The following is a 13,103-nucleotide window of genomic DNA, read 5'->3' as shown; positions in this document are numbered from 1 at the left end:
TCACTAGGAATATGGTTATAAAACAGTCAAGTTTAGTGATATACCTATGTACAGTCAACTTCAAGTAAGTGGTAACAGTTTTATAGGAAAATCGCACTTATTACTATTGAGTTAAGGTGCATGACAGTTACCACTGCTGTGCGGTCTACCGTACTTATATCACCAGACTACCTGACCAAACTGTGTTAGCAAAATCTGGACTTAGATAGTATTTCTTTTGCCGCTATGAAAACAAACAGGTTCTGAAAACTTAGGTATTGAATATTGTTATTATTATACAAACCATACAGGTACACTTTTTTAAGCCTTACCAAATGGTACCATATTTATTTATTTTACATGATCAAATTAACACCTACAATGTTAATAGGTACACGTACCACCTAATGTGAAATAAATTGAAATAAAAATAATTAAATGTCTTAGTTGACTCCCATACAAAAACATTATTTTTCATGGATATTACTTGTACTTGGCCGGTTTTAACGGTGGATAAAGAAAATTATAGCTACATTTCAACATCTTTAAATACTTTTAATGATAATTTTCAAGCAGTGAATTTAAAATTTCTATTAAGTATCAACCCCAAAAATATTAGAACGCTGGCCGTTTTCCGCGGTTTCACCCGCGTCCCGTGGAATTACTGCCCGTACCGGGATAAAATATAGCCTATGGCATCCAGGAACACTGTAGCTATCTATCAGTGAAAGAATTTTGGAAATCCGAGCAGCGGTTCTAAAGATTAGCCCTACATACAAACTTACATACCTCTTTATAATTTTATTTATTAAAAAAACACCTTTCTCTATCTTTACAGTACTTATCCAAAGAACTAAACACTATTTAAAACTAAATTATTTACAAACGTGGTAAAGACGTAAGTCTTTAGTATTAAAATAAAATTGTATATTATTCTGCTTCTAACAATATTACTTTATGTTACAGTAATTCCTGGATATTTTATAATTAAGTTTACTAAAGCTAATATAGACAGACAACCTATTATAATCTTGATTTTTAATTTTTCATGCACCATTAAAACTAACTCAAGAAAGGCATGCTAAGTATTGTGGATGTATACATACATATGCAAACCTATAACAAACTTCATATTTCTAACAAACAACGGAAAATTCCACAGCGAAAAAAAATGGAGGTAATATTCACACAAAACCGAATAAAATCTTTTGCAGAATACCCTCAAGTTTGCCGATAACGCGGCGACCAGAGTATAAAGGCGTGCACACATCGCATTAGCCTCAGTGTTCATTAAGTGTTTGACTCCTAAAATGGCACGAACGAAACAGACAGCTCGAAAGTCCACCGGGGAAAGCCCCAAGGAAGCAGTTAGCCACGAAAGCGGCAAGAAAGAGTGCACCAGCAACCGGCGGAGTGAAGAAACCTCATAGATACAGGCCTGGGACTGTAGCTTTACGAGAAATCCGACGCTACCAGAAAAGCACGGAACTTCTCATCAGAAAGCTGCCGTTTCAACGTCTTGTTCGAGAGATAGCTCAAGACTTCAAGACGGATCTACGGTTCCAGAGCTCTGCGGTCATGGCTTTACAAGAAGCTAGTGAAGCTTACCTAGTAGGCCTTTTGAGGACACGAATTTGTGTGCGATACACGCCAAGCGGGTCACCATCATGCCGAAAGATATCCAGTTGGCTAGAAGAGTCCGTGGCGAGCGAGCTTGAAGTTTTATTCGTCCCATTTTTCGGTGTTTTGTGCCGTTTTGTGTCGTCTGTTCTAGGTTAGGTTAGGTTTAATTTCAAGGAAAAAATACAATACTGTACAAACCAGTTGCAGTTGAAGCTTAGTTTTAGTTTAGTTTTAGGTAGATTTAGGTTAGACTTATTCCAAGGAAAAAATACAATACTGTACAAACCAGTTGCAGTTGAAGTTACAAGTGAAATTTAGTTTTAGGTTAGTTTTAGGAAAGATTGACAAAGCCCTTTTCAGGGCTGCAAATGTTCTGTTTCTTACGGTGGATGTCTAAACGTACAATATTTGGGTGGCTTGACTTAAATTGTTGAGTCGGCTTCCAGCCTAACCATCATCATCATCCGAGCCTTTTCCCAATCATGTTGGGGTCGGCTTCCAGTCTAACCGGATTCAGCTGAGTACCAGTGCTTTTACAGAAGCGACTGCCTATCTGACCTCCTCAACCCAGTTACCCGGGCAACCCGATACCCCTTGGTTAGATTGGTGTCAGACTTACTGGCTTCTGACTACCCGTAACGACTGCCAAGGATGTTCAATGACAGCCGGGACCTACAGTTTAACGTGCCATCCGAAACACAGTCTAACCATGGTGATGATAAATTGCCATGATTCACACAATAACTTGGTTGCTCGAACATGAGCTTATAGGTCCCTGGACAAACCGTCAGTTTCCTTAAAACATCTGTTTACTATGAATTTTAAGTTTAATTTTCGAAGTAAGCAGTTGTTTTATGAAAAATTTACGTTTATGTTATCGGTGACCTACGGTTATTGAAACATATCGCAGTGAACACGGCTCGAATAAATTACTGGTAAGAAATGAAATACACAATAAACCATGTAAGTATTATTTTTAACACGCTTATATTAGCTTCACTTGTAACTATGTATGTAAGAAATCTTGGAATCTTAATCTTGACCCACTTCCCGGTCTTCGATTAGGATGAAATTTTGCACACGCTCTGAGTTCTGAAGACAATACATGACTAGCGTGTTCTTTTGTTTTTAAACTATAACTTTTTCAGTTATTGGCTATTGTCTATAGGTGCTGTTACCTTATTTATTTACTTTATTATAGCTGGCTGGTAGTTATCATGGCTAGTATAGTGGGAAAGTTCAGATTAAACTAATATGATATAATTCATCAAACGCTTTTCCATATTAAATCAACTTACTGTCTATAGCGAAGCATATTAATTATTAAATGTTGTGTACAGGAATAATTGGACTTCAGATTTATGTACACCTATTGTTTGTTAACTTATCTATGTTGAATGTCTTAACCTGTATCTACTTATAGTCCGTTACTGCACTAACGGTGAAACTCTGGCACAAGCTAATAGTTATAAAATGTGATACTTAGTTGCTTTGATTTAATTGATTTTAATGTCTAAATAATTTGAGATTTAATTTTCTTTTAATTATTTAATACTAATTTGATTATCATCACTAAATAGTATAAAACAAAGTCGCTTTTCTGTCCCCATGTCCCCATGTTTGCACGTTAAATCTTCAAAACCACGCAACGGATTTTCATGCAGTTTTTTAAAGATGGAGTGATTAAAGAGGAATGTTTATATGTATAACAACATACATTAAATAGTGGGAAGTACTATTATCCCGTGCGAAGCCGGAGCGGGTCGCTAGTTATGTATAATGTTTAATTCATAATTTTAATATGGTTATTGCTCGCACGGCAAAACATGCTGTACACATATTTTATTGAACATCTTGTCACCTACTAGGTACCATGTTTTATACAAATAAAGGATTTGATTTGATGCTTGATCACGGATCTTTGTTTGTTTTTGTGGCTCGAAACTACTGAACCGTTTTGAAAAATTCTTTGACTGCTTGGAAGCTGCAACATTACCAAGTAATGTAAGTTAATTTTTCCAGGTTTACGCAGAGGAGTTCCTTCAGGAGGTGGGTGAAACTGCGAGAAAGCTAAGTATATTAAAATTTTGATTCTACTTGACCGATTTTGAAAATGATGTACTTTAGAAGTAGAAAGTTAAGCTTAAGCTCGTCGAAACAAAATTAGTCAGATCAGTAGGTAATAATATGTATATTACATAGGTGTACCGACGAAGAACTCGAAAACCTTGTTTTTACTGTAATCAGACATACACACCTGCATGTCATGTTTAACTTAATGTAATAGGTATGCCTGTTCCTAAATTTTTAAGTGATTTCCCCGACTTCTCTAGATTTCCATTATCACACCCTGAATTGGTGGAAATGACACCACCATGAATTCCTTTTCATACAAAAACGGTTTCCACATCTTGCAGTTAGCGTAGTAATTGTGAATTTGATGTTTCAAGACAAACAAAATTTGCTTTAACCTATGGAAAAATACCAGGACAAAATTGAATTTAAATGACGGTGCCAAAAAAAATACATTCAATACAAAATGACAAGCTACCTCCTACTCAAATAACAACATATACTCGTAATACCATTCGCTTAGTCATTGGTTGATAGCAACTTTAGACATCACCGGCCCTCCCACTACTTGGGCCTAGCATCAATTCCACTTAAGGCCGTCTCAACATCTTAGACGCACCAACTTGTTACGCGACACGTTATACCTACTGCTTAGTAGCTAAGCAATCTTTTTGTCCTCACTGTACCTACCACAAAAATGTCTAAAATCGGAATGAAGAAGAACAAATCGAGATCGTCGAGGGCTGGACTTCAGTTCCCAGTTGGAAGAATCCACAAGATTTTAAGAAATGGCAACTATGCACCGAGGATTGGGAGCGGGGCACCAATCTACTTGGCGGCAGCACTAGAATATTTAGCAGCTGAAATACTCGAGTTGGCTGCAGAAGCGGCTACTGATAATAAGAAGAGCAGAGTTATCCCAAGACATATACTGTTCGCAATCAGAAACGATGAAGAATTGAACAAAATGTTGTCTGGTGTTACCATTTCGCAAGGAGGAGTGTTGCCAGCAATTAATCCCATTTTACTACCAAAGAAGACGATGAAAAAGATGCGTAGGATAGAAGAAATTTAGGTACCTAGGCTAGAGTTGATTAAGATCTAAATTATTATTGACAAAGTCCTTTTCAGGACTGCAAGGTTTCATGTTTCTTTTTCAAAGTCTAAAACGTATATTGAAATGGGTAACACAACATTTTACATGTATAGAACCATCACAGAGATGGTGTTATAATTTACCCACAGTTTTCAACGAATATTTACTTACTCACTTTGATTCGTATATATTTATTTGGCAGGTAATTTCCTCTTTTAGATGTGATAAGAGTGACAAAAACTTAAAAGTTTCCGGCAGTGGGTATCAAGATAACACAATATGAATATCCGTCTGTGTGATATTTACGTTGCATAAAACATAGAATACGTACTTAAATATTATAACAATATGCCTGATCCTCCTTCTTCCTAGCCACTTGGTGTTGCTCTTGGTTACCAGTTACAAACCATTGTCATTTACATAAATTACTTAAAACTACTAATGGGTGTCGAATAATTGGTCGACGTCGCTGTCACCCGGTAGTGTACCCAAAAGGCTGGCTGCATTGCCACGTTGCAGAAAGTACATACACAAATTAGAAAAGTTGCATTGGTACTGATTGTCTGACTTTCAGCTTGCTTTTACTAACCTTATATTATCTGAATGACATAATATATTGAAGGTCAAATATATAGATTTTTGCGTGGATCAACAATAATGTCAATACGATACGGGTTCGGGAGCACCGGCGCACACGCATCCAGGGATGCAAACATTGTGTGAAGTTTATATTTTGGGTTTGAGAGAATATTTAAATACGTATGTACCTTTTATAGACTTTCAAATAATTAATATATGTCCATCAAGCAAGCAAAAGTTATTGGCACCATTCATTTTTACATTATTCAAATACATATATTTATTTGAATAGAAAATAGCAAGGCATGTCAACGCGTTTAGCCTTTTGAACGTTGTGATCCAGTTATAAATAAATGAGTTAAAAACATGAAAATTAATCCTTATTTAATTCAGAGTCGTGAGAATAAATTTTAATTACACAATTTCATAATCGATTGCCTCAAATACTACATGAATAAGGAGTGGATGTTAGTATGACGTCTGATAGAGAAAAATGAAATAAAAATACTTATTGCACCGACCTCAAATTACTTGGGAACAGGACAGGAGAAGAAGATTAAATATGCGACCTTTCACTCTCATTATTTCTTTCAGAATACAGGCAAAACTACGTTCAATAACTATGTAGTCTCCATTTCGTAAAAATTCATATTTCTACATAAATGTCACAGGCTTATTTCAGATAACGTTAAGGTTATGGAACTCAAAGTCTGTATATATTTTATTTTTTTGTAATCATAGTTTGTAAGAGACTGTTTGTTTCCTAAATAAATAAAATAAAAATAAATAAAACTTTGGAACTATTTCAACATTCAATATTTGAAACAACACAGTAAAATCACCAAATGTTGGTGACCCCACGGTACAGCTGCGCGCGCGCAGGCAGCTGCTATCGACCGTTACACTCGGCGCGTGCTACCCCTGCCTGGGTAATCACTATTATTATTATTATAGAGAAAGTCGGTAAACAGAGAGGTAAGTTTTCGGAGTGTTGAATGAAATTTTGGTTTTGGAGGATAAAATATTTTGTTTCCAAAAATTGAAAGTGTCGAAAATAATTAATGGTAGGTATTATTTATTCTGGACTAGTTGAAAATGGCATTCAAGTATTAGTTATAAGACTGATTACTTGAATAAATAAGATCGTAAAAGAAGTGCAAAGTTTCTGTCCATCGATGTCCAATCGAGCGTGTCCAAGAGGCTTGCAGCACTGCCACAATCTGAAAATCTGTTACCAATTTACTTAAAAGTTGTATGTAAGTAACAAAATTAGGCATTCAAACAAGTTAATTTATTTTACTAATAACTTTACGAAATTAGTCCTCATGAGTGACTAGATTTTTTAACATTTACTTACTAAGTAAGGTTCTTTGATCTAGGCAGACAAGATATTTCAAAACTGACCTGCCTAGCCGCTTAGTTAATACACATAACTTCATACAAAACATTGGAGCCCTAACAAAACGACCGCGACCCCTGTGAAAGACCTTTAAGTTCATTCAATAATTGCACAACGTAATACCAGTTCCACTATAAGTAATAACTGGATATTCAATATTACACTCTATGCCTTAAGAAATAAGATTCAATTTCCAATCACCCGATGTTCTATTGTCATTTATGGTAACGGCCAAGGGATTATCAACTTTAGGTTGTAAGTGTTAAGGTAGTGAATTGCATGTGTGAACTTTTTGAAATTGGTATTCGAATAGCGCGTGCCTGTTTGCAGGGTGCGCGAGCGCCGTTTCCGACCCCGGTGTTTTTGAAAAGGAATAATTTTACAGTTGACGGTTATACGTTGAACTGGATAGACGTGTGTTATCTGTAGAATAATAATAGATTTATTTTTCAATAATTTTAGTCTAGTTTTAGTTAAGTGTGAAGTGTTTTAAAGTGAATTGAAATTAAAAATACCAGGTTGAATGGTTTAAAATTGGATGGAAAACACTTTGTAACTTTGCTAAATATCGTAAAATTAATATTTAAAATAACTGTAATTTAAGTGAAATTATTAATAAGTGAATTTGATTCCATAAGAAAACTTAACTTAAGCTTAACTTAGTGTTTAACTTAAAGAACGAAGTGAACTAGAACGGTTACGCTTACAGCCCACCCTTCTTATAAAACAGGATTCATGCACTAAAGGGGAATTATTACGCTTAAAACAATGGATTCACCAAAAATCGTGTACAAATACTACTCAAATCCAGCATTTTGTTCACAAAGCGAAGTTGTATTCGCACAGAAAACATGCATGACAAAGATTGTGTCGCCCGAAAGGCAACGGATGTCACCTTTAGGCGGGAACTCGCCTAGAAAGATCGAAATAGGCAACAGAATAATGAGGACAGATATATCTGACAACCCTCTTCGCATGTCACCTGCCGGAGCTCCAAGATACAGAGAGGAGCCACCTGAATTGCCGCCAAAACCTCCCAAATTCCAAAACAGGAGTTTTCAGAGACAATCTTCTTTAGTTTATAAACCTACGAGGTCAGTGAGATGTAGAACGAGAAGTGAGGATTTAGAAATGGCACAATTGAAGCAGCAAAGACGGTCCAGGTTTGACAGACTAGCAGACAGCGACGATGGTTTAGAAGATAGTCGAACAAAACATAGATATGAAGTCATACAAGATTTTGACGATATAGTAGACTATTCTCCGACAAAAAGAGAATAGTACAAGCAAAACCTGATGAGATTGAAGAGTATAACGTTGATGGGCCTGACGAAAACGAACTGAAAGAAATACCGACTGAAATTGTGAAGACTGTTAACGGTAGAACGTTAAGATACGCTATAATACCAACTGAAGATGATGAGCCTAGGAAATGTAACGTAACTTTTACATCTCCTGTAATGTCTAAAAAGAATTTGATAGCAACTCAAAAGTTACACGAGCTTCTATCAACGCCGAGGAAATTGAAAAGTTATGGAAGCCAGCCTTCAGTTAGAATAACACCAAATAAATCTGTAGACAACAAATATTCGGAAACGCCAAGAAAGTTTGTTTCGAGCACTCCGACTCAAGGAGTTACTCCGTCGAAGTCTTGTGCGAATTTGACTTCTAGAACTAGTGCTCCGACTTCGCCAATTTCGCCTAAAGCCCAACAGAAGTTAAACTATGGATTACCGGAGAAACTGCCAAATTTACCAGCGTTTGACAGACATGATGTGTTTGTGACTAGTTTTAGAGATAAGAGCAGAGATAGGAGTTTTGACTTAGAGAGGGAGATGAGTAGAGAGAAGGGATTATGAAAGGAGAAGGGAAAGCCAGAGGAAGGATAAGAATACTGCTGTTATTATACCTAGGTAAGTTATACATAGTTACTTACATTTTACAGAAAAACTTAGCTTTGCATTTATAAATTAGCAATGATTAAGGTGCCTTTTCTCATTGATCGTTCTATAATATATTGGTGAAAACCTCATGATAAGCCATGTATTTTTGAGTTTATCGCGAACGCACAGACAGGAGGCGGTTTAGATAAATCTAAGCTTCAAACAATCTTCGTTTGTACGAAATTTCGAGACGAAAGGTAACCGTGATAAGAAGTTCGCGAAATTTCGATCGAAACTTCGGTTTTCCTTGAATAAGTGTAGATCCCCGGACGAGCGAAGGACATTGTTTAATTATAAGAATGTCGTGTTTATAACAAAATGGTTTACTAGCTGTTTCGCCCGGTCACCTGCTCTTTGAGGCATCTGTTTTACGTATTTGGATAAAAAATACTTAAATCGCTAAAAGACATCGTATTTCTTCAAGTAAACTTTGCATAGGTATACATTTCGAGATAGTAAAATTGAATGCTTATCACCATTAACCGACAGCTGTTTTGCACGTGTCAAATGATTTTTCTAAGTTTTTTTTCATAAATCTGTCCTTTCACACTTCTTAGGTGTAGTTTTATCGACAAAATATTTAACTGCCATACGCATTGAAAAGTCGTCTCATTGAATTACTCAATACTCAATCATTTATTGCATTCCACAATTAGTAAGTAATTATTGTGGAAATATTCATTAATAAAATAATTCCACCATATTTATCTACTTACTACTATTTTGGAAAATGCAAATAAGATAAGTTTCTAGCGTCTAATAGAAACAGTCTTTCTAAAACTTTTAAAACAAAATGTTGCAATACTACTTAACGTATAGGTAATTAATAAATTGTTAAGTTTTGCCAGGCGCTTAAATATTTATCAAAATTTCATGTAACTACATAAAATGTTTAAATACTTTAGTAGGCAGATGTTTCTCGTTTTATTTTTCAAAATAAATAATGTCTCTTGAAATTAAAAGCCGCGTAACATTTAAAATTAAAATAATGTTAGGGTGAAGACGGCAATAACTATCCACTTCATATTTGAGTATTTTTAAATCAATCAATAGAGATCCTTTTTATTTTTGTTAAGCTTAACGTTAGTGTAATTTTTGAAAATCTTAAATTTCAGTTAAAGTTAGTAGTACATTCGAGTTTTGGGATTAAGATTAAGTAACTTGGTTACCACCAGGTTATTACTTGGTTATTATTGGAAAAAAATCCTTTTTCTTTTCCTTAATGCCTAATACATACTCTTTAATAAAAATATACTATGAATACTTAAAAACTAGCTTCCTCCAGCGGTTCTATTCACGTGCAAACAACTCCACCACCACCTTTATAAAAGTTTTCTATATCCTTCTTCAATAAATTATATAGGCTATCTAACACAAAAATACTTTTTCCTTTTAAAAGTTCATGAGATTAGCAACATTCAAACAAACTCTTCAGCTTCATAAAAGTATATTTAGTTGGTGTAGATCCATTACCTACAATTCTGTAATACATTCGTATGTAGATTACTTAAAACTTTATTCCCTATTCCAGGGTAGCCTCCCCACCATCAGTGTACTCGAAGAGACCTACAAGTCATTCTCGAGCCTCAAGACATTGTCAGGAGCAACAGCCTCCTTACTCATAGCGGCCATCATGTTGACGATGTGTGGCGGACTGACGGCCGGCTTGAGTTTCTATATGATGTATGCGGTAAGGAACTTGGAAAACTTGTTTTATATTAAACTTTAGTAGGTTGGTTTTGAACTGTTGGATGAATCTTGTTTTAAGTTAGACTTTAGTTGGTAGGTTTTGACCTGATTATAAAGAAAATAACTGTTCCCTGCTTCTTTGATGTCATGAATGGGGAACTTCTACACGTATCAAATACATCGATGTCTATGTCTGTCACTCGGGCCTATGCCTATGCCTATCTATGTCACTCGGGGATAGTGTAGCTTTCCAATAATGATAGAATTTTTCAATCGGTTCTTCGGACGCAATAAAAAGGTATTACTTTAGAGGTGGTTCTTAGCCTTTCATCTCAAAACGTTCTTAGTGTGTGATAGGGATAAATCCAGATATCTCTATATTCCATATTTATCATCTAAGTTATTTGTTTCTATGTAAATGATTAAACGAACCTGTTAACTTAGGTACCTATTTTTATTCGAACAGTGCAGAAAGATCTTCGAAGTTGTTTTGTATTGAGCAGGAACTGTTAACTTAATTTTTGATATTTGAAGGGATTAGTAGCAGACCCTGCAAGTCCAGGCTAATAAGCTTCTTTAACACCTTTAAATAGATAATTGATCATGTTTTCATTAAGCTCCTATGTAAACATCAAAGTACTCAATCTGCAACATTCTGCTATTTCAGATCGGTAGGCGCTATTATTTAGACTTCGGCGTTCTCGCTGGTTTCACCTGCTTTTGCTGGGACTACTTGGATTCAGGACGAAAAGACAACAGTTACTGCCTAACAGGAATTATATATCTGGTGAGTATGTAGTTATGTAGATTTGGCATACTTAGGTATGTGGTACACGAATGACCTCATATCTTTGCGCGTTGGGCAAATACTTTTACCTTTTATAGATATGTTGATTTTAAAAGTCGTTAATATTAATAAACAAATACCTAATAACTCTAGTTATTATTTTGCTAACTTTAAAAATAATTTCAAAACATTATAAGCAGGTACAGTATACGACAACATTTTTGTTCTACCCGCATGTTTTCATAAAATAAGAAGTTTATTTCAACCAGCTATTCAAACGTATTTGGAATGTAGGGTGTTTGTGGTAACTTTGCAATATTATGCGGGATGTTTTATAGGCAAGAAGAATATAATTGTTCTTATTGATGTTACACTTGTACTTTACTTTAGGAAAGGCAGAATGTAGTTCTGGAAATTATTAGATAGATTGGATTACAGTGTACAAATGTCAAGTTCTTTTTCTCTTTATTTAATAACTTATTCTTACAACATTCCTTTTCACATTCACAGGTTACATCGTCCTCTCATCATTTCTCTACTCAGCGCGTTCGGTCTACTCATTCTACTATGTCTAGAACCAAAACCAGGGACGCCACTAAACGACATCACCTCAGGAGCCGTTTGTGGTGTCAGTCTACTGTCTTTGTGCTTGGCTACGATTGGTGTGCTCGCTTCTTACTGCTGTGTGAAAGACCCGCCGGATAACCGAGTTGGAACTACGAGGTGGTATTGAGAATTTGAGTAATTTGTGGGAAGAATAAGTATGAGCACACTGAGATCTATTTTTTATTTATATAATTGCAGAACTGGTTTAGACCATTTAGTACCTATGGCTGGCATATGGTATTCTCAAATAAGTTATAAGCTACTTATCGAAGTGAACCGTGGAGGTGGAAACTGCTTAATACCAATAGGTCCCATGTTTTTCAGGACACCAATTTTCATAGTATTTCTTACCATCGTTTTCATGATCTAAGTATGTTATTCTACAACTGATATAAAATAATCATTTGAAAATGTTATTTTCTCCTATTTATCCATACAGACGCAACTAAATGCAGTAACGAGTAGGTGGAACTATCCTTTCGTATTTTAACAAACTTGAGTTTTTGCTAAGTATTATTGCTATGATTAAAATTGTAGGCTTTATAATAGCGGTTTCAATATTTCTGTAATATGTATCGAAATGTATATTTTGGAAAAATATTATTTAATTAAATAAGAATTTAGTTTACATCTCAAACTTATACGTCTTTTTACATAAGTTGTATTCAGTTTTGTTCTAATTTCATTGGTAATATACCGAATGTCTATGATGTGTTTTATTATAAGATAGTTTAGATACCAAAGCAGGTCCAAATTTAAATTATCTGTATTTTATTATGTGGTTGTTGTAAAATTTTAATAAATGAAAATCGGATTAATATTTTATGTGTCGTGTTTTATTTTTAAACTAGATCCTTTAGCAAGATGCTAATAAGAAATTCATAGTTCTGAAAATATGTTAGGTATGCTAAAGTAAGCCATTTGAAAATACATGTAACAGCACCCTTTGTTTACAACTTACGCATTTATATCTGGAATAGATAGGTAAGTACGTCCCAGTTTACGTTTCTATCTTATTATAAACAATCGATAAATTAAATATCTAGCAATGTTAAGTAACTGAACATTCAAATCATAACTCATATTTTCTTCCTCCGTGATGACCTTAATACCTAGCTACCTACATCTTATCACTATCTTCAATAGTATCCCTATTCCTTTATTTTTGTGGATACCTATTCGTCATTCATTAGGACAGGATGTATAATAATGATTTACCAGCAACAGGGTTTTTCTTGTAAAGTTACACGGTAAAATCAAAATTCTGTAGTGTTTATATGCCGTTTTACCCTTTTAACGTTCCGAATTACATACCAGTCTTCATCATCA

At 35.0% G+C, this 13,103-nt stretch overlaps 2 protein-coding genes and 1 pseudogene across 2 annotated transcripts; all 3 read left to right on the top strand.

Moving 5' to 3' along the window:
* Positions 1-1,283: 1,283 nt before the first annotated feature.
* LOC135118948 (histone H3-like) lies at positions 1,284-1,971 on the top strand (annotated as a pseudogene).
* Positions 1,972-4,372: 2,401 nt separating this feature from the next.
* LOC135118869 (histone H2A, sperm-like) lies at positions 4,373-4,750 on the top strand. Its single transcript, XM_064041937.1, has one exon. The coding sequence runs from the start codon at positions 4,373-4,375 to the stop codon at positions 4,748-4,750; it is 378 nt and encodes a 125-aa protein (XP_063898007.1).
* A 2,402-nt stretch (positions 4,751-7,152) lies between these two features.
* LOC110384659 (uncharacterized) lies at positions 7,153-12,599 on the top strand. Its single transcript, XM_021346059.3, is given in 9 exon segments — positions 7,153-8,013; positions 8,016-8,614; positions 8,616-8,662; positions 10,224-10,240; positions 10,243-10,382; positions 11,049-11,100; positions 11,103-11,168; positions 11,679-11,699; positions 11,702-12,599. Coding segments are annotated over 9 exon segments (1,638 nt in total). The 5' UTR covers positions 7,153-7,517; the 3' UTR covers positions 11,902-12,599.
* Positions 12,600-13,103: the final 504 nt, after the last annotated feature.

The sequence above is a fragment of the Helicoverpa armigera genome, chromosome 27 (assembly GCF_030705265.1).
Source record: "Helicoverpa armigera isolate CAAS_96S chromosome 27, ASM3070526v1, whole genome shotgun sequence".
NCBI lineage: Eukaryota > Metazoa > Arthropoda > Insecta > Lepidoptera > Noctuidae > Helicoverpa > Helicoverpa armigera.
This window is presented reverse-complemented; position numbering and strand designations above follow the sequence as displayed.